This window comes from Notothenia coriiceps, unplaced genomic scaffold (genome assembly GCF_000735185.1).
Source record: "Notothenia coriiceps isolate Sejong01 unplaced genomic scaffold, NC01 NC01_scaffold00019000, whole genome shotgun sequence".
NCBI classification, from domain to species: domain Eukaryota; kingdom Metazoa; phylum Chordata; class Actinopteri; order Perciformes; family Nototheniidae; genus Notothenia; species Notothenia coriiceps.
The window spans coordinates 1936148-1957807 of record NW_011351701.1 but is presented as its reverse complement, the minus strand read 5'-3'; the positions used below and the strand labels follow the sequence as shown (position 1 = coordinate 1957807).

Here is a 21660-nt window from a genome sequence, read left to right as displayed (position 1 = left end):
AAATAAAAACAAAACACTAAATCTTTGTCGAAACACAAGAAATCGAGACACCGTCGAACGAAATATGTTTTGGTATAACGCCACCCCATGGATGATGCGAGTATTACTCTTTGAAATAAGAAAACAAACTGATTTTCCCCATAGGATTTTCCCTCTGCGGTGAGAAGCGCGTTTCGGCAGAGATTTGAGCCTTTCCGGCCGCCGTAGCAGGAGGAGGAGAGCATGACTGGTCCTTTGACGTGGAATATTTCCGTAAAGAGACGATGGAGGAGTAGCAGCGTGTAGCTCAAAAGCTATCCCGTATTAACCTTAAATCGAGACGGGATTTAGCCCTGAATCCCACTCGGACCTGGGTTAACGGCGGGAGTTAACAGACCAACAACAGTCTTTCCCAGACTGACCCTTTCTGCTCCCCACCTCCCTTAGCTCAGCTTCAACCATGATTAAAGCCATTTTAATATTCAACAACCATGGGAAACCGAGGCTTTCTAAATTCTACGAGCATTATGTGAGTAACATGTGATCTATTGATATATTGTATTGTTTTTAAAAGGTTGTGTTAGGCGGAAGTGAATTGCAAAATTCAAATTGCGGCTTTTAGGATACTTTGTTTAATGTTTAATGTTCTCTTATAATGTAAACCAAGGCAGGTGTAGCTATAGCTTTAAGATGCATTCATGATACATGGTTGCTAACCGTTTGAATGGCAAGGTGTGTGTAGCCTACTTTACAACCCCGGCCCTCAATAAGCTGTTGTTTCTTACTGACCCTATTGAAAAACATGTATGAATCATGCTGTCCTTCTTAAAATATGAATAATTAAACGTGTGCAAGCCGAAGCGAGGCTATCACGTTCCTGCCGAGCCTGTCGAAACTGGATTGTACCCACTTCTCATGTTAAACCCAGTTGTTGGGGATGAACACATTGCATTTAGTTCGCTCTGTTTGTGTCACATGACTTTAATAACGCCCTTGTGAGTGTCCCGTGCTCACTGCAGCCTGTTCAAATAGCTGTATCCATTCACTCGAGGTGTAATATAAAGTGACGTTTACCTGACTGCTGTGACCGGAAACCATGCACGTAGCAACTAACAGTTTATGTAATATGCTTTGTCGGCTAGCTGTGTTGGCTTGTTTTCATAATTTGATTTTTATCTTAAGGTTGGCTACATGCCCCTTCTCTAATATGTGTGGTGCAATAGCAAGGCAACTTAGATCAAGAAACTCAATGAGTTGGCAACTATATTTTTTGATTCACTTTTCAAGCAAAAATGCTAAATATCTGCAGGCACCAGCTTATACAATGAAAGGATTGGGGTCTCTTTGTGAGGGAAACAAACTTGGTACATTTAAGTGCTATGCTTAAGTTCAATTTAGAAGTACCTCTATCTCCTGTTACCTATTACATCTACTTAACTATTAAGAGACTAATATTGTTCTTTTTACTCATTTATTACTACATTTATTTGATAATAAAACTCATTGGTTATTTTGCAGATATAGGTAAGGTGAGTAATAAAAAAGTATCCAAAAATATATTATGATAGTACATCATAGGCTACCCATCAGTATAAAGACTATTTCAGATTGCATCAAACCAGTACCAGCTGCAACATTAAAATGAGGAGTTATGCTCAGTTATAGTCCATTATTCTGAAATGAGCCACTCTGCTAAAGTATATTTTATCATTTAATGCTAATACTTTTTAATGGAATGTCAATAAAACTGCGGAAATGCCTACCAAATCTTCCCAGAGAATGAGGTGACATTTTCAATTGCTGTTTTTTGTCTGACAATCTGTACAGAACACAACATAAGAGCACAAAAAGCAGCAATATCAGAGGCGGGAGCCAGCAACTGTTTGGCACTGCTGCCTCTCCAATCACTCAAACCACTTTGAGAAAAGAGCCTTTGGACAGCAGGTCGGGGGAAATGAAGACATTCAACTGTCACCTTTGGCTCGAAGAAACATTTCTTTAGATTTTATAGAGAACAAAAGAGTCCCACAGTCTTTTGTTCTTGTTGTTGACCCTTGGGATTCAACCCTACGCATGTCTCCAGCTCTAAAAACTATACATTTAAGTGCAATCCTACTCTCTTCACTGGAAAACTCAAAGCAAAAACAGCATTGATTCATTTAGGAAGTCCCTGTATCTATTTGTTTGGAAGCAGATGTATGTATTTGTACTTCAGTAGGATACATTGTATTTGATTAAAAGAAGGCCATGTAGACACCATCTGTTATATTCAACGTTGACGTGTCAGATTACTGGCCAGCAAGGTATACATCACACATGGCTGTGAAAACTGTTAGCTGTCAGTTTAAATAATATGTATGTCATTAGCTCATAGTGTTGAATGGGCTACAATGGTTAATATAAAGTAATGTAATTAGGGATGTCCCGATCACCTTTTTTTGCTCCCGATCCGATTCCGATCATTTGATTTTGACAATTTGCCGATACCGATTTTTCCCGATCCGATCTTTATGCAATGCATTAAGAGAAAAAAAAGAAAAAAAGCATTCAAGTTGTCCCTTAAGGTTATTTTATTATTTAAATTGGATATTCTATCCAATGTGGATATAGCTTCTTTTTTTCACAGCAGCATTGGATCAGTTCAGTTGTGCAGCATTGGATCAAAACAAAATAAAGCTTATCAGTACTCGTTAGCTTACTGCTACAATTAGACACTGCACCCTGCCCACTCTGTTGCCAGATTTGAGAGAAATAAGCAACCAGGTCTATGAAAACAAGCCCCAAAGAAGCAACACATACTACATGATGTTGTGTAATTTGAAACCAAAACTAAGGCCTCAGGATGACTTTAAGACTTGAACATGGTAGTTTTTGTTTTGTAACATTGAATACAAAATTTAAAAAAAGTATTTATAAAAAAATAAAAATAAATCCCGATCCCCTATTTTTTTCTCCCGATTCCGATCTTCTGAAAATCACGTGATCGGCTCCGATCACGTGATCGTATCGGGACATCTCTAAATGTAATGTATACTGAACGTGACAATATTAGAGCTTCACATCTTTTTGTCAGCTTATGTATTCACAGGCTTTAATCCTACTAGTGTTCATAAACACTACATAACATTACATAGTATCATAGAGGAGATGGTTTAAAATACACTATGTAGTTGTCAACATCTAAACCACAGTTTTTATAATATAAAATGTATCTTATTAGGAGTGATTATAGCTTACTTATACTGTACATTCATAAACACATACCAATAACTTACAGTACATCAGCTTACAACTACATTATAGTATGTTATACAGTTTCCAACAGGAGTCATTTGGCAACTTACAACAGGAGTCATTTGGGGGGGCTCTTGGGAAAAAAGTTGGGAACTACTGCATTAGACCACCAAAAAAAAAAAAAAAAAAAATAATACTTTTTAAAAAAAATGTATGAGATCCATTTTGTGGGGCGGACAATATTTATTTGTGGCGGCCCGCCACAAATAAATCAATATATGGGAAACGATCCAGAGAAAGTTGTGATAGTTCTTTTATAACCCTTAACACCAGAAGCATCTCAATGAGAAGTTTAAAAGCTACTGTATCCTTCAACTGTGAGCACTGTTTCCCTGCTAGTCCCATGCAACAAGTCACATGACCAGCCTTCCAGCCAGCTGCACAGCAGACGGCCTCTCCTCTCCTTCTGCTCACTGAACTGTTGCACCCCGAGAGGACATTAGCACCCTTGGGTGAGGCTGACTCAGTGTTAGAGCTTCCCACGACAACATTAACCACCAACTCCCTTTGATTTATTATTTAAATGTTGTATAGTCCCATATGCTCAGTCCCATATGTTCTGCATGTTTATCGCATGTTTTTTTCTGGTCCTTAAGTGTGCATTTTCATTTTATTTGTTTCAACTAAAAGAAACCTGAAACCATAAAACTGGATGAAAATGTCATCTGGTTTTTCTTGCTGTGGACCCCTATTAAGTCAGTACATCTTCAACTGTTGGTCCTCTCTTTAAACCTTTTGTGGTTATAAAAATGCCCAAGGATGTTTGCGGTTTTACGGAATCCATTAGCAAACAATAAGATGAGCCTGCATTGGTTCAGTTTCTGCAATGCCATCAGTGACTCCATAGCCCTTGGGCACTAGGGTATTTTAGATATGACAAGAGGATGGTTAGTATAACGATCATGTTTTTTCACTCAAAACTAATACATTCATTCAAGAAAAAGAGAGGGAACCATTATTTCTGCCAACTCTGGCAGCAATTTAGTGCACAAACATCGCATTATTTACAGTAATTTTGTTATTTAACAATCTATGATTTCTCTTTCCTCCTGCAGAATGAAGACACAGAGCAACAGATCATCAGGGAAACCTTCCACTTGGTCTCGAAAAGAGACGAGAACGTCTGTAATTTCCTTGAAGGTGGAATGTAAGTATGCAGCAACAGTAGATACACATGTGACCGTGTCTGATTGGGAGTGGAAGTAAATACTCAAGTATACCATTTTCTCTGATGCAGCATCACAGGGATTCATTTCACACAATAAAGGAAAGCTCAAAGGGCTTTACGAATGATATTAAGCAAAAATAACAGTGTTTGTTTAAAGTTCATCTATCATTCATGATGGAGGAACCAGCAAGGTGTCGTTTTACTTGGGGAAACTTCACTGCTCACACTAAATATTGCACACTTACCCTGTCTTTTACTTGAAATACTACCAGGAACGCATGTTTGTTAACCATTTAGAGAACTACTGAGTATTATCACAAACACTTAAAATCCCTTCACCTTTCCCCTCTGGTTTTTAAACAGGATTAGGGGGGTTACAACATTTTCTGTGGCTTAAACCCTTTTTAGGGATTTCTCCCAGTCAGTGAGGTCTTATCAAACCCAGTGAATAGATTAGCATTAACTCTCATATCTTCTCTCGTTAATATATTATATGTCCTATCTTTATATATGTTGACTCATGACCAAAAACATCCTGTTGTTTCTCTTCCAATGTTCCTGTACCATAACATGTTTTCACCACATTATGACACGGACACATATCTTATGTCAATGTTCTCTAGTTCGTGATTGATGTGTCAGTGTATTTTGTGTTTTAGATGTATTTCATGTATTCATTCAGGACAGGTATTGATGTGATGCTTCTGTATCATGTGTTTCAGGTTGATTGGAGGATCAGACTACAAATTGATCTACAGACACTACGCCACTCTCTACTTTGTCTTCTGTGTGGACTCATCAGAGAGTGAACTAGGCATTTTAGACTTAATCCAGGTAAAGGCCCAGAAGACAACAGAACAGTGTTGTAATTTATGTAATTTCAGTGTGTTGATTGATATATTTCTGTGTTACAATCGATGGCATGGTATTCTTTGTATTTCCAGGTATTTGTGGAAACGCTGGACAAATGCTTCGAGAATGTCTGTGAGCTTGACTTAATTTTCCATGTAGACAAGGTAAGAAATGCCTCTTTATGATGTCAACTATATATAATGCTTACATGTTTGATTATCATAGTAGCTGTAAAATTGAGCCTGACTTATTATTTTTTCACTGTTGTGGAACTAATCAGATATTCAGCAACTTCCCTGATTTTATAATTGAGCAATGTGCACATCACCGGTTTGTCCAACCACTTTACATTGGGTGATGTTACAAGCATCAAATCACTGACTCTAAGATGAATACATATATTTTCCTTTTCTCAGGTCCACAACATTCTGGCGGAGATGGTTATGGGCGGGATGGTCCTGGAGACCAACATGAATGAAATCATCATGCAGGTGGATGCCCAGAACAAGATGGAGAAGTCTGAGGTAAGCCTAGTCATTTCTGTCTGCTGTATGTGTGACGTGACCCTCCCTCCTTTACTCTCCACGCTATTGTATACAGTTTGCAGGCATGTGTGTATGCTGCACCCTGCATGCTTCTCTCCTGTGACGTTGTGGATGCTCCCTAACTATTATTGAGTGTTTCTGCTTTTTCGGCCACTCCTCTCGCTGCTGTACCGCTCTGAGCACAGGTCAAGACTCAACATATCCTCTCCTGTATTCCTCAGTATTAAATACAGAATCACATCCATCACTTTTCTCATTGTTATGGACACTTAACTATACGATTATCAATAACATCATTTGACATTTATCCATGGAAACAAGCTTGTTGTAGGCTGTGTTCTTTTATTGTTTCAGAACATAATGTGGATTTTATTTATTGGAGTAAATGCTTTTCCAATGTTTTGTTTCACTGTAAGTCAGTGTCCTTGCTCTGATATTTGTTCTTTGCAAGGACATTGCTTTGCTTTCCATTCAGCTTCTGTTAGCGGATAAACATTCATTTATTTCAGTTTGAATCAAACAGACAGCCAGAGACAATTTCATGAAGTCATTTCTGATTTTGCATAATGTGGATTTAGGCTCTGATAGGCCTTAAAGTGAACTGCACTAATGAGTTGGCCTTGTTTTTAAATTCCTTACAATGCACTGCAATTATGTCAAAACATCCAGGCAACATTTTTGTGCCGACACAAGTTTGTATCTTGTTGTTAACACGACAAAGTGAAGGGTGACATTGTACGTTATTTTAAATGACTGACATCAATTGCGTGCGATAACATTTGAATTTAAGTTCACGTGTTAACAAAGAACACTTTTAATCTGACCTGCATTGTGTGCTTTTAACGACAGAATCTTCTTTTTGATCGATGTTCTGTAAGCAGAGTAGTCTTTTACTGTTCTACAATCATCAGAGCTGCTCTGCCCCTCCCTCTTGGACCTACCCTAGACCGCAGTGTGTGTGTTTCACACTGGAGAGGCTTTAATTTAAAATGACATTGTCCATTTATAGGGCAGTGTCTGGAGAACAAAGAAGGAGCTGTTCTCCTTACAGACTGGCAAAGACTGATTACTCGGCATTAGGGTTTTTTCATTAAACTTTTCTCAATTAATATCTTTTTTTCTATCTATCATTGTGGGAAAAGCTTCAGATCAATATTGTCTTTAAAGATGTGGTCTATGATAGGTCCTATCACTTTTTTCTGTGGAGATAAACTGTAATTACTTTAATCTGCTTTAACATTCCTCATTCCTCTTTTTTCCTGACCCTGTCTAGTTCTTTCCATTCTTCTCTCTCTTTACAGACGTTTATCTTTCAGTCTACAAGGCAGGACAGGTAGACACAGGTACTGCTAAATTTACAACCAAGTACTTTAACCTTAACTGAAGTTTACTTCCCCCTCCCCCGGAGTCTCACCATACGGCCCTCCATGTTACAGCAAACTGACGTCACTAACATACAGTAGGAATCTTTTATGGCAGACCCAAAAATGTTGCCACTGGTGAATGTAATAAGTGGTGGACTACATACTGCAAACAAGCTGACAGTATAATGCAATCATATACAACAGATTGCTTTAGAGCACTTTGTACAGTTGCACTGTTCCCGGGAAGATAACTTCTGAAGCTTTACAGCATTACATGTTGTAGGGTGTAACTTTGATATTGTTCCCCCACTGTAGTTTCAAGGAATGTGAAACTGGCAGCCTAGAGAGGCTATATAACTTTGTATATTTAGAAGCTGCTTAAACAGCATTGAAAGGCCATTTTCTAAAATGATCTTCTGAATTCTTTAACACAGCTTTTTAACAAGTTAATAACTAGCTGTAACTACATATTGACCTTACAAACACAAGAGGGTATAACGTTTCTCATTCACTTGGCTAAAAAACAAATAAGCGTATTAACAAGATTGATTGACTTTTTCCTATACAGTATATTCAACAATAAAACTAGATTTTCCTTTTGTTACACTAGATTTTTTTTCCATTTATTTTCCTTTTACTCCAGTATTCCTCACAGACAAAAGATGGGGTGCAGCTCGAGCCTTTAATACGGCTATCTGATGTACACAGAGCGGAGAATCAAGCCATTGTCGTGTGTTTCCCAGCTGGTCTTACTATTTCTGTACAAATCAGTCACACAGTGTTTGATTAACAACCCACTATCATGGACTTGGAAAGTAAGTCTCTAGGCTACTGTGTGAGGAAAAAATAATCTGGAGTCTGACTCCTGAATACTGAACCTACGTGCTGGATCAGCATTCCTCTTGGTTAATGGTACGGTCATCTTTCCTTCGAACACAACTCTCCTTGATTCTTGGCAGAGGAAGGAATGCCCTATAAGACAAACGGTCCATTGAAATCACCTTGTGAAAATAAGTGAAGTGGATACATCTAAATTCCAGACATGCTTTCCTTTTGGGTCATATCTCAAGTGATTTATGATGTGTTCCTAACCGAGGCAGTGAGAGAACATACAGTTCTCTGCGGTTTGAGCCGTTTGGTCATTTTTGGGTCTGTCTGCTAAAGATTCTGATGTGGGATCTCTAACTGAAGTGATTCTCAAATGCCTGCTCACACATGAGACGAAAACATCAAATCTTTCACTCTCCACAGATGTTTTTAATTGCTCTAAAAAGCTAAATCATCTTGATGCTTTACTTAAAACTGCTTAATTGCTCAGTTTCACTTTGAGATTCATTGTGTTAGAGTGTAGTCCCTGAGAATAGTTTTCCCATTGTAGTTTATTAGGCTTATAACCCCCTCATGTCATCGGAATGAAACACTAACATTCTAGCAACTCTATTCACAAAACTGTATTTAGAAAGTTAAAGTTATGTGCGGTCTTGCCAACAAATATTTCAGCCCACTAGAAGTAGAGCATCACCTGCAGCATTATTATGGTTAATATAATGTTGACACACGTTCTATACATACCTATCTATCCAAACATCATTTCCGTCTTCATATCCAAATCCATTTTTCTGCTTTACCCAATTCTCTCCTTGCCTTTGTACCCTTCATCGGTCCTCAAGAGTCCGGTGGGTTCACTTTCCAAGCTATGCTGCCTTTTGTCCATATGATGAATGTCCAGCAGTGATCAGCAAATCAAAATTCGGGAATGGTTTAGTACAGTGTGTCCTCACAGTGGATTCATAATTGGCTCTGGTTGTGGTGTAAATCATTGTAGAACCATATAATGCATGTGCATATGAAGCTATGAAGGCATCTGAATGTACATTTGCACATAATGTCTGTCTTAGTAGCTGTCAGTGCTTTGCATTTTGTCATTTTTGTCTAGTACTCTGGTTAGCGCAGTGTGTCTGTCCGTGTGTGTATGTTCAATGTGCTATCGTGTACAGCAAGTGTTAAAATGTACTGATTTCTATCTTTTCAACCCTCCATGTGTTTTGTGTGTATAGGCCGGTATTGCAGGAGCACCTGCTCGTGCCGTATCAGCTGTAAAGAACATGAACCTCCCGGAAATGCCCAGAAACATCAACATTGGTGACATCAGCATAAAAGTGCCAAATTTACCCTCCTTCAAATAGTGGCCGCACGTTCCTGAAGCTGCAGATGTCAGCCAAGGTTTACCGTGATGCAATCTGTTTACCAAAACCTCAAATTGCTAACTTTTATCAAAACTTTACATTTTGAAGGTACTGTGTGATTTGACACTCCTTGTTTTGTGTTCTCTTTTTGTTTTTCCTATTAAAGAAAAAATGTTTTATGTGTCTTTTTTTCAGTTGGAAGGAAAAATGAAGTATTTATTTATTTGTGGTACATTCCTTCTGCCTCGCTGGAAGTTGGCACTTCAGCTGCTACAGTTCAGATCTGTGTCAGTTTGTAACTGGAATTATTTCACTGACTCAAGTGTTTACTTAGAAGACAAAGTGTGGCAGGTGGTGAGGTTTTGGTACAGTCTCATTGGTTTGGTTATGGCAGACCAGAGAAATCAATCAATACAGGATAAGGCATGAAACTATTTCCAATACCAAATTGGAACAGGTCTACAGTATTGAAAGTCATAAATATACAGCCTGTTTGTAAAATCAGTGCAAAGAATATTATTATGTTACAGTTATGCTGTGTGAAAGAAATATGGATATATATGCTGAAATGATTTTCTCTTTTCTTATCTGGATGAACAAACCTTTTTAAATGATTTATCATGTCTCTTGATCTTAATTTTAAACTGTGCATGACTTTTTTTCCCTCTTCTTTTTCAACATAATAAACTGTCGAAACCCAACCTTTGTGTTTGCCTTATTTTATCATTACTATAATCTTACATTGTCAATTTTTCTTTAACACAGTAGCACTGCCATAGGTGCAGCACGCCAGTACATTTCCACTCTGTTATTATCCACGCACATCTGCCCCTTCCTTCAGACTTCCTCACAGAGCCCCTCCTCCAACACACACGAACGCGCACATGACCAATGAGGACACGAGATGGAAGGCTGACAGGCAGGTAGGCCATCCAGTTATTTTAGCCGGGCCGGCTAAAATAATTGGTAGTGCTTTTTAAAAATGTTTCAATGTATTTATTGTCAAAGCATTTCATATTAATTGCTATCGGGATGTTAAGAGCATTCCATGGAATATAACAAAAAGTGTTTCTGAAGTGAACTACCTACCCCACCTTTAAGGCATAAGCCCTTAATGGTGTAAACCAGGGGTGGGGAACCTCCGGCCCCCGGGCCATATACGGCCCGCGAGACCAATTGGTACGGCCCTCGAGGTAATTTATAAACACACGCAAAAAAGAAAAAAAATTAAAGAAATCTAGACCACCAAAAAATGAAACAAGCGAGTGCCTGTTTTTCCTGGCAAAGGTNTCCTAGAGGAGGTTAAATCATGGAAACTAAATACATTTGCACACATCTTGTGTCCATATCTTTCTGTTTTGGGGTTCATGCACGTGCATGCATGCGCGAGTCATGGTAAAATATCTGGATTAAGACGTTGCTTTTTCTTTGCACAGCATGAAAGAAAAGCCAAATGAATGGGCTGTGATTTTAGTATTTTTAAGCAGAGGCCAATAATTTGTACGGCCCTCGGAGGATGTTGTAAAAATTGAAATGGCCCTTGAGAGGAAAATGGTTCCCCACCCCTGGTGTAAACAGTGTCAGCAGATAATTCTGCTTTCACGTGGAATGATACATGATATCTAAAAAAAGATGTGCTTGCTTTGCCTATTAGCAAGCAGTGGATAAATGTGTACATTTACTCAAAAACAGTACTTGAGAACAATTTGAACATAGCATAGGCCTACTGGTATTTCCATGTTATGCCTCTTAATATTTCTATTACCGGTGTGAAAGCGCTACATAGGGGAATACAGTATTGTTCTTCTTATGTAATTTAAAGGTATTTTTTTTTTTTTTACATGCTCTTTTATGTCACTAATCTTCCCAAATTGCCGAACTACAAAATTGTTTTTTCTTTTATGTCTTTGTTAGTGTTAGAAACAGATTAAAAACATATTCAACAACACTGAAAGAGGCCACTATGTACAATTTTGAATTCGGAACATTACCTTGTATTGGAGAATTATTGAAAATATTTTGAAGATTTAAAGGATGTTACCAGACTGTAAATATAGGATGTTGTTCAATACTATTGAAAATCATGGCTGTAAATAATACTGCTTTCGCTTTTTTGTTGCCGGCTCTGTTTGTCCATCGCTAGTTCCATAGTGACTCTTGGAGCAGACACTTTTATTCTGCGCAGCTTTAACGCTAACTACGCTCCGGCGAGTTCCATATATTACACGGTCACATATGCTTTCATATAAAATCTGTGTCGACACCGATGTGTCATTACTCATCAGTGACACCAAAGTAAACGTTTAAAAAAATAATCTCTTTAGTATATTTATTGTTCAAGATCCTGTACTTCACTGCGCATTATCGCGCAGCTTTGACTGTCACGTGAGTCGTCTCGTGACAACAGGAAGAAGGAATGACAACAGTGTGAGGATGCTGCTGCTGCTTTGACACTTTTTTACTCTTATTTTTCATTTTCTGAACGCAACAGCCAACAATGACTTCTTTTATAAAAGAAACTCAAAGGTGGGCAGCTTCTGTTTGTTTAAATTCAGATAAAATAAAAAATGTCTAGCTAACGTTATGATAGTTAAGTCTCATGACGAGAAAAGAAGGCTTCCTCAAAGTGATCCATATTGTGACTTGGTGCATAACTTTACATTATCAAACACATTACCCTGTCTCGGTGACTACTTGTATTACTGCTCTTTTCATTAAACCGTGACTTTATCCTGCTGCTTTGCTCTTTTGGGGGGAGACGTTTACACAGGCTGTCTTATGCCAATGTCTGCTAACACACCCAAAAACATTTACAAAAAAAAGTATTTTTGGTAGCCAGCATTGAGATGTAGACAATCCCCTTTGCACGGTCTCGTCTAAGGAATTTAAGAGGGAAATGTACATTAATAAAAAAATATCACAAAAGTCTCCAAATCAAATGTAAAAGTTACTTTGCAGAACAAGGTTTTACACTTATATTTCATGTACAACATATTGTAGCTATGATGCATTGTTTTAGGTTCAAACTAGGCAGCAGCATTGGGATATCAAACCACATCTAATATTATAAAACAAAGACTGTGAAGTGCTGTGCATTTGAGTAAAAATGTCTCATGTATATAAATTACTATGTAAGAGGTTGGGGGTTAAAAGTCACAAATGTTCTAAATGGGTGCTTTTATATGCCATAGTAACACATTATTTGTAGTGTTTCTATAGTTATTATAAGTCGTTTTTATTTTTTAGTTGATGGAAATAAAATATACACTCGCTCATGCTCACATACAAATGGCTCAAGAGTAAAGCAGTATCATTATGTAAGATGCACAAACTGGGCCTACAGTCACCTATTTTCAGTTTGAAATACATCAGTGTTTGTAGTGCTACTACATGCCTAAATAAAATGTTGACTGCTCCCGTTTGATTGAGTACATGAGCTTTGTAAAATTGCTACCTTAGTTTTGAATGCACATATGTACAGCTATTGAAATAGGTAGGTAAACATCATACCTACTCTGTACCTGCATGTGACTGCTATGTCTGTGTTTGCGTAATATTCTTTATACTCAAACTCATGTACACCCAACCCAACCTTTAAGCTGCTATTTCATCCGTATATAGGGGATGTGTTGAAATTAACTGACAACCAGCTTGAGATATGTCGTATGTACTTGGGCAGTACACTTTGATTCTGATGCTTTCTGCGCCGCTGATGTTAACACTTGCAACTCTTCTTCCCAAACAGCATAAAAGAAGCTGTAACTTTTATCAACGCAATTGATGTGAACAAGTTCTCCAGGCTGATCTCCCGCATCATACAGAAGCTGCATCTGAAGGTACAGCAACCACACAGCGTTATGGACTTGTTAAAGACAAGAGGCTTGTGAGGCAGAGCGCAGAGTGCATAATGACCTGCTGGAGTATTACTTACACTCAGCTTTAATGAATGCACACACATGCCGCCCTGTTGATCATGCTGCTTCTACACAATACTCAGCGGTCAGTCATTTACTGCAAGAACATTGTGTCTGTTTTTTTCAGTTTTTGATTTGCTAAGAGAAGGTAAACAAGTTTGTCTTATAACAATATATCATTAAATGATCATTTGAAATGTCGGAGCATGTAATCCCCAGGAGTAACCAAAAATATTTGATGTTTTGAAATACTTAGCACTGACATGTCTCCCTGTTGCACTTAACAAGCAAAGAGCTATTCTTAATGTTAATTCATTTAAATAGTGCTTTTCTGCCCTGTCAATCCAAAATGTCCGCTGTTAAAAAAGTCTATTCACATCAGTTAACCCTCTCTGATATATTTTTGTCTAAATGGCTACACATATGCTGGCCTCTTATGCCCACATTTAAACTATATTAAACCTTTTTCATATGTTTTATGATCAATAATTTATCAATTCTCGCTTACATTTTCTTTATTTTTTCTGTGGATATTTTCAAGCAGACACAGTAATGAATGCTTTCTGCACAGAGAGAGCGTACATTCAGTGAAGAGGAGGAAGAAAAGCTCCAGGCTGCTCTCTCATTGGATAAACAGGCTCTCCATCTGGTCCTGGAAACTGCTGCCTTTATACTTGAACAGGTAAGGCGTGGTCGTCCGACATCTGCTACACTATTGAAAGGATTTGACCTGATTTGAGTTTATAACGTGATTGTGAAAGGCTTTCATTTCTGCAATGTTGGATTTCTTTGATAGATACGTACATCTTGGTTATTTGAAAACATATTTTATATAACATTAGATATTAGCTTTAATAGAGGAGGTCAAATAAAGATGGACATTGGGGGTAAAATGCAGCGCGCAGGGTTAAGTGTTGTTTGGTTTGAGTCGTTTGTAAAAACAAACTAAGTTAACAGAGAGAAACAGAAGGAATATGATGACTAACCATTTATATATGTTGTTTCATTGCACACACACATGCATGTCCACTTTATATTTACCTCCTGGGATTGTTTACATTACACAAATATATTTAACTGAGAAATAAATGTTTGTATGACCATGGAAAGTGATGGAGAGACAGATCAGTGCATCACTTTACAAACCATGCTTATGAAAAGAGACAACCCACCATAGTTGGCCACATCTCTTAAAGGGCATATTCTCCGTAAATCAATATGTCGAGACTTGATAAGAGCCTCACAAGATAGAAATGAGCATATTGCTGTGGTTACTGTTAGTGTGGATAACATTGTGCTTAATTTTCTCCAGCTGGGGTCACTGTTGTTTCATGGATTGGTGTACTGTATGTGTTTGGGGGAAATAGGAATATGACGATATGAAGGATCTGTTAAACCTGTGAAAATGGTTAATTGCAGTATTTATAGTTAAAATACTTCTCTAATCTGTATGTCCTTTTATTGTAGGCAGTGTATCATAGTGTGAAGCCGGCCTCTCTGCAGCAACAGCTGGAGGCGGTGCATCTTGACCCAGACAAGGCTGAGGCGTTCTCTCAAGCATGGGCCACAGCTGGACCTGAGCTGGTGGAGAAACTAAAGCACAGTACCTTCGCCCCAAAGAAGGTACGGCTAATTTGCATGTTTTTCGCCTCTAACTCTGAACTTTACAAGCACCTGATACAGCACCATTTGAACCTGACCTTGTTTCTAAACGCAATTGTAAGATTCATCCTCTCCCAGACACTTTTTGATTGAAAGTATAGCTTACTTATTCGCATGGTTTCATCCCTTTTTGGTGGGACATCATAGTCTCTTGATACTAAATTGTGTATCAACGTCGTGACTATCCATATCAACGCTGACCTGCTTTTGTTTGAATTCATTCCCGCTGTTTGTATCATAAAGAGTTATCACACAGATCACAGAAGTTTTCACATAAACTGAAAAGAAGGTGTTCCTCTCTACAAGTTGATTACGCGCTGACACTTCAAACGCAATCCTTACAAAGTTAAGGGAATTAAGATCTCACAGAGAGTAAATAAGAAGCATACATATCAGTCACTTTATGCTGGAGCTGTTGCTGCTGTCATTTCCCCTGCCTGGGTCTCTCAAGTCAGTTTTCTCTCTCGTCTCCCCCATGAATTTGTTGCTGCCATCTGAAGGCGGTGAAAGCCATTTTTCCTTGAGACGACCTCTGCTACCGCTTTGATTTTGTAACTGACATCTAAGGTTTTCTTATCCGCTTTTTTCTAGTGAATAGAAAGCAGGCGTTTTCTGTTTAGCGATTTCTTTGACTTTGACAAAGATGTAATGCTCTTCTTACAGGATTTTAGCTTTTGACATTCACCAAACTATACTTGTCTCTGCTTTCTCATATTCGCAAAATATGACGTGTCAGGAAATTCTCAACCGCTGTCCCACTAGACTAGAGGTGTTATTATGAAGACTTTTTTTTATCCACGAAAGAAACAAGAATAATTAACATTTGATATGTTTTATATTTGTGGGTTGTCTATCTTTATTACAAATGCATTTTCCTATTCACAATCAAATGCCAACGTGTTAGAGGAAATGCCAGTCTGTTCTTCTATATTTTGCAAAATTGCAACAAGTTAATTTGTCTTATAACGGTTGCTTTTTTAATCTAAATATCATAAAGTTATTTGTTATGTTTATTTATCCCGGATTGGCTAGCATGTGGATAAAGGTTACATTTCTGTTTGGAGATTAAACATCCTTGATTCCAGCTTTGATGCTTTTGGGACTCATATTTCTCAGTAACTCATTGTTGAGCTGCACTGCCCTTTGTAATTTCCTAACTTGTCTAGACTGGACAAGTCTGCCAGCTGTCTGATTGATTAGCCCAGTTCCTGCTTCAATCAATGCTGCTGTTTACACAGAATTAAGAGATGTGTCTTTGTCTGCGCTGAACAACAGTGAGGATTACTTTAATTACCTGCTGAGTTTACTTGGAACACCTACCAACAAATATTAACGTGATGGAGCAGGAAATGCATAATATACATTAATATGGTACTGTATATTAGTTTTTTTAATGATTAATCCTTTATTTAATCATTTGTATGTATGATAATGTATACTATGATGTAATGTCTTTGCATATACTGAATGTTAAATGAGTAACACATCATAGAGTTGTGATGTTTATTCACGCTAATGTGTGGGCTGTTCCTGTTGTGAATCACGTAGCCCCGCCCTTCCCCACCTCACACCTGTCCTCCCAATAAGTCACACATGGTTTATTAATATGGCCTCGCTCTGCATCATAAAACACTTAACTGCCCTGCCTTGACTCAGTGCTGCTCATCTTTCACTCTGCTTCAGCACACTGACACTGACACCAATAGTCTGACAAAATGAAGCTGGGAAACAAGGTAACTTAAACTTTGATTAAAAAAGTTCTACAGCACTAAATGTTAATCTCTTTTATAATTACCATATTCATAAATTCATAAACATGTTTTTAATATTAGTCTCGGTTTGAAGTCCCAGAAAACAAGAAAGAGAAAGTATGAGACAAAACTTTTAAATTAGTTGACAAAAACTCCTAGTACGATTCTGAGATTATATTTGTCTTGATTAATCAATAAGTCCACGGGAACAAAAGGTTTCTGCAAATATCACAAAAGTAAATAATAGCTTAAAATTGTCAAGCCAAAATGACAAACACTCGATTCCAGGTGTTTCAAATGTGAGATATGGTGTTCAGTGTTTCCTCTAGGATGGAGTCATAGCAGCGGTGCTAAGGCACGTGGGCCCAGCATAATGTGAGCGCGGAGCGTGTGGAATTTTTTAGTGTGTGCGCGTGCAAAGTGCGCCCCGCCAATTTGTTTCTATGTGTCAGCACAAGAAAGGCTCTTGAGGCCTAGTACCAGGGCCGGTTCTAGACAATTTGCTGCCCTAGGTGAGATTTTAGGCGACATTTTATGTGTAAAGATAAATGAAAAATCTCTACAAAAGACAAATACACTGCAAAAACAGAAACTTATTGACATGGGTAATAGACGTCAAAATTGCTTCAAATGTATTCAGTGTTGTATGAACATGTTTGAATTGGGGGGTGGACGTGATATCCTCTAGGGGGGTCCGGGGGTATGTCCCCCCGGGAAGATTTTTTTTTGAACATTTTACAGTAAAATGCTTCAATCTGGTGCACTTTGAGCACACAATTACTAGAGACCTGATCTAGGGGGTACAACTCTAAAACGCCCATATGAAAAAGATTGGTTTACATTTTAATAATCAAATAAGTATGTGAACATAANAAAGTAACATCATATCTTATCTTAATAATATCTTCATATTAATAATAATAATAAATCATACAGTATGTGTCCGAAAGGGAGCAGGAGGAAGCAAACACAAAAATATACTGCATATTAAAGCAAACGATTGTAAAGGTTAAAGTATGAGCATAACAAATAAAGAAGTGTAATGTAAACATTTACATTATGATTATTTAAAGACTATATATTATTGAATTACAAGATTAGATATACTTTAGTTGATCTAAAATATTGATGTGTTCAAATGCTCTTCAAAACACAACTGAAAGTCCATGAAACTTGTCTTTCTGTATTTGTGAATGAAGCGCCATCTCCTGGTTAAAACCTGAAATTGAAAATCTGGCAACGCCCTCTTGGAAAATAGTGGGAGGGCTTAACATTCCCCTATACTGGTCTTTGGCAGGTGGGAGGCAGGAAGCTGTAAGCTGGAGTCTGAAATTCAGTGCTCCATCTGTAATAGACGTAAAAAAAATTATTCAGTATTGTATGAACATGTTTGAATTAGGGGGTGGACATCACATCCTCTAGGGGGGTCCGGGGGTATGCTCCCCCCGGGAAGATTTTTTTTGAACATTTTACAGTAAAATGCTTCAATCTGGTGCACTTTGAGCACACAATTACTAGAGACCTGATCTAGGGCGCACAATTCTAAAACGCCCGTATGAAAAAGATCGGTTTACATTTTAATAACCAAATAAGTATGTGAACATAACCAATAACCTACCATAGCCAATAACAAATAAATGTAGCTTATTTTATTTTTGTTGTTCATTCATATCTTATTTTACCTATTTTAACCTAGCGCTCACCGTACAGGGCAAATTAAACGTGCAACCGGGGTGAAAAGGGTGTTACATTGACTTAATTATGAATTTTGTTACATCAAGGCCGAACATGTGGATGAGCGGCAACAGTCAAAAATGTTTTTTCCCTCCCAGAGCTACCAGCGCAGTGCCCCCCAGATCTGGCGCCCTAGGCGAGCGCCTGTGTCGCCTATGCCAGTAACACAAATACTACAAATCTACATAACAAACAATCAAAAATGAAAAAGGGTCGCCACTTATTCTTTTAAGAAAAAAAAAAAAAGTAAAACAATTTTTTATTTTTTGGGGTACCTGGCTGGCGCCCCCTAGCAGCGGCGCTCATATTTCAGCAGCGGCGCTGCGCCGCCACTATTTGTATATAGGGGAAACACTGGGTGTTATATTATTATTAAATTGTACATTGTTTGGTTTTCAGACTGTGGAAAACACTACAGATTGTCATCTACGATAAAATGACAGATATCGCTTAATTGTAAAATAATCTGCCGTTTAATCGATAATGAAAATAGCAGCCTTATACAAATACAACATAATGTCTTTTACCTACATAGGAGAGGTACAAAAGTGTGATTTACTTGATTATCAATGTATACTTACTTGCTTGTTTGCCTTTATGATAATTATTATAGAGTTAATTAGTAGTTGGACAAATCAACGATTACAAAGCGCGTTCAAAAACATAAAGCAATAATAATAATAGCCAAAACGGGGACAAATCTAGGTCAAATAAAATGTATATTAAAAAAATTTAAACAAATGCATATTTTGAATCAGAAACCCTTACACTGTTATTCTATGGTATAAATGTGACTGCAACGTTTTTCACTTAGTCTTGTAAAATGTGTCGGACATTTATAAATTAGATTGTGAGGCTTTATTACAACTACATCAGTATTAAAGACAGACTGGCTGCTTTGTGTGTTGCAGCTGGAGTATGTGGGCTGGCAGTTGAACCTGCAGATGGCCCAGTCCAGCCAAGCCAGACTGAAGTCTCCCAGCGCCGTCCTCCAACTGGGACTCCGCAATGAGGACTCTGAGGTACAACAACACACACACGCCCGCACACACACAACGTCATTATTTTTCTTCCTCTTCTCTCTTCACTTCTTTTCCTCTGCAATCAGAGATCTGTTCTGTGTTTGTGCCAAATGGGAGGCATCTTCAAGCTGTTCCTCTTTCTCTGCTAATAGATGGTAATCCCACTGGTGTCTGTCTTGACCCAGAGGTAGACGTACATCTGGCTCCAGAGTAACTGTAGTGTAAAGACCAGAGATCAGGGAGCTTGTTATCGGAAACCTCCAGGGGGTCTTTGTGCTCTGAAAGACTTCCTCTGCATCTACAATTGGACAGTTTGTGCCTTTTATTGGAGGGTTGTATTGCAACTAGCATTGAACTGTATCCATTTATACTCACAGTATTGAAGCTTGTTTACTATATGTTTGAGATTTATACTTTGATGTTTGCCTTATTGAAGTCACTATTGATGTTCATTTCCTCAGTTTGAATACTCAATGTTTGAATTTACATTAGTGAACATTTAATACATATATTAAGGATTTTGGTGCAGCATCCCAATTAAGCCTTGCCCTAAATATGTATAAAGGAACATAACAACACACATATGGTTTAGACTTTCCACGTTAGCATTTCCATGTTGCCATTCATTTGTATGCAGTAGAGTGTATTTGGATCCCAATTAGCTCGTGCTATGTAGTGATTCTAATAGCCAAGACCTCATGAGCCTGCCTCACTCATTTCTTTGTTTCCCTCTGGGAGCAGGATTGCTCTGTTTCTGTAGAGAAAGGAGTGAGAACTCTGTTTCATTTTCACTGTGAATAATCTTCAGCCTTTAAACCACCTGATTCGATCAAAAATACGTTATCGAGACTTAACAATGAGATTCTTCGACCAACATCACAAATGCCCACATACTTAGTGAGATAGGATTAATCAAGTGCTTTGACAAATATTTGGAATATATTCTGCAGATTTGAAATGCTAAATAGGACTGCTGTTTGTTGGCATGGATACTGGATATTTTAGTTATGACTGGTTTCTTTTAAAGCAGTTTTGGTCTCAAAATGGAGGGGCTGATTATACTTCGAGCCTGGATAGTATTGTTCCAGCTGACTAGTCAAGTGTCTTTCTTTCACACTGCTTTGTATTCAGTCCCTAGAGAACGCCAGCTCAGCCTAAACGGGGAATTAGGCATGACATATTCAAATTGCTGCTGTCCTAAATGTGGGCCTATAGGCGGAAGCTAGAAAAAAGACATGTTCTTCTTTATCTTTGTGAATGCGACAGCAGTTGTATTTTTTTTCTTTTTGGACTATTTTCTGCTGTGCTTTCCCAAGGCTAGCAGAAAAGGCATTCATTTATTTAAATCCATTTGCACAATTCCCGTTGTGGGAGGAGATAGCTGGGGGGCTAAAACAAGGCTGGTTAAAAGTGTAGAGAGGGGATCAACTTCAGTGAAAATGACTGTGGTGCACATGCTCTGGTGAACTGCAGGGGGCACTGTTGTCTCACAGGTGGGAAAGAGTCCCTCAGCGGCATTGACGGAGCTTAGAGATGGATAGGATACCTCATTTAACTATGTATCAAAGCAATGCGAGTCTGCACAATTTCTTATTTTCAATTTTCTTCAGCATTTTCAGATTAGTGTTTCCTGAGAGTGAGTTTGTTTTCTTTCAAAGTCTGAGGCTCGGTAACAACTTCTTAAATGTGAAAACACTGCGATGACTGAGAAGTAAATTAGATGCAAATCAAAGTGAAATTCAACTGCAAGTGTCATACTAATTACAAGGCCGATGTATAACTTCCTCACTGCTAACAGTATAAAGGAAGGGCTGGGCAAAACTGCAAGCAGGAGGAGTGCGGGGGTCAGGGGAGAGTAGCAAGGGAGATGTAAGGGAGAGGGAGATGAGGTGAAAACAAATATGAAGGGTACATAGGGAGTAAAATAATGAAGACGAAGAGGATGAAGGAGAGAAGAAGAGGACGGCGAGGGTGGCCGTCTCTATATTATTGATTGCTTGGAACCCAAGTGGAGAGTCAGAGTCTCTCCCATCTGACCAGCCTCCTGTTTCATTAACACTCTCCCTGAGGAGGAGGAGGAGGAGGAGGAGGAGGAGGGAGGGAGGGGGAGGGGGAGGGGGGAGGAGGAGGCGTGCCGAGGGAGTCTTCACATCCGTTCCTTCTGGACGACGTCGCCGAAGGCACGACGA

The 21660-nt window shown here is 38.4% G+C and overlaps 2 protein-coding genes across 3 annotated transcripts; both read left to right on the top strand.

Annotated features, from left to right (window-relative positions):
* Positions 1-176: 176 nt before the first annotated feature.
* Positions 177-10089, top strand: LOC104951606 (adaptor related protein complex 3 subunit sigma 1). 2 transcript variants are annotated; one of them, XM_010778304.1, is made up of 7 exons: positions 178-508; positions 4329-4420; positions 5164-5275; positions 5386-5457; positions 5710-5817; positions 7140-7181; positions 9260-9347. In XM_010778304.1, the coding sequence occupies exons 1-6, from the start codon at positions 440-442 to the stop codon at positions 7173-7175; spliced, it is 489 nt and encodes a 162-aa protein (XP_010776606.1). In that variant the 5' UTR covers positions 178-439; the 3' UTR covers positions 7176-7181; positions 9260-9347. The 2 variants fall into 2 exon arrangements, with proteins under 2 accessions (XP_010776605.1, XP_010776606.1); XM_010778303.1 differs by lacking the exon at positions 7140-7181 and having other exon boundaries at positions 177-508; positions 9260-10089.
* Positions 10090-13046: 2957 nt separating this feature from the next.
* On the top strand, positions 13047-19620 carry commd10 (COMM domain containing 10). Its single transcript, XM_010778362.1, has 6 exons — positions 13047-13051; positions 13134-13224; positions 13874-13984; positions 14770-14925; positions 19361-19471; positions 19558-19620. Exons 1-6 carry the CDS (start codon positions 13047-13049, stop codon positions 19618-19620), a joined length of 537 nt encoding a protein of 178 aa, XP_010776664.1.
* The last annotated feature ends 2040 nt before the right edge of the window (positions 19621-21660 follow it).

What these genes read in the sequence shown, in the direction of transcription:
- LOC104951606 (XM_010778303.1), top strand. Translation starts at nt 440, where the DNA reads ATGATTAAAGCCATTTTAATATTCAACAACCATGGGAAACCGAGGCTT. An exon ending in GCATTTTAGACTTAATCCAG is followed by an intron (nt 5,276 to 5,385) that starts GTAAAGGCCCAG and finishes TTGTATTTCCAG; the next exon opens with GTATTTGTGGAAACGCTGGA. An exon ending in ACAAGATGGAGAAGTCTGAG is followed by an intron (nt 5,818 to 9,259) that starts GTAAGCCTAGTC and finishes TTGTGTGTATAG; the next exon opens with GCCGGTATTGCAGGAGCACC.
- commd10 (XM_010778362.1), top strand. An exon ending in TACAGAAGCTGCATCTGAAG is followed by an intron (nt 13,225 to 13,873) that starts GTACAGCAACCA and finishes CTTTCTGCACAG; the next exon opens with AGAGAGCGTACATTCAGTGA. An exon ending in GTACCTTCGCCCCAAAGAAG is followed by an intron (nt 14,926 to 19,360) that starts GTACGGCTAATT and finishes TGTGTGTTGCAG; the next exon opens with CTGGAGTATGTGGGCTGGCA.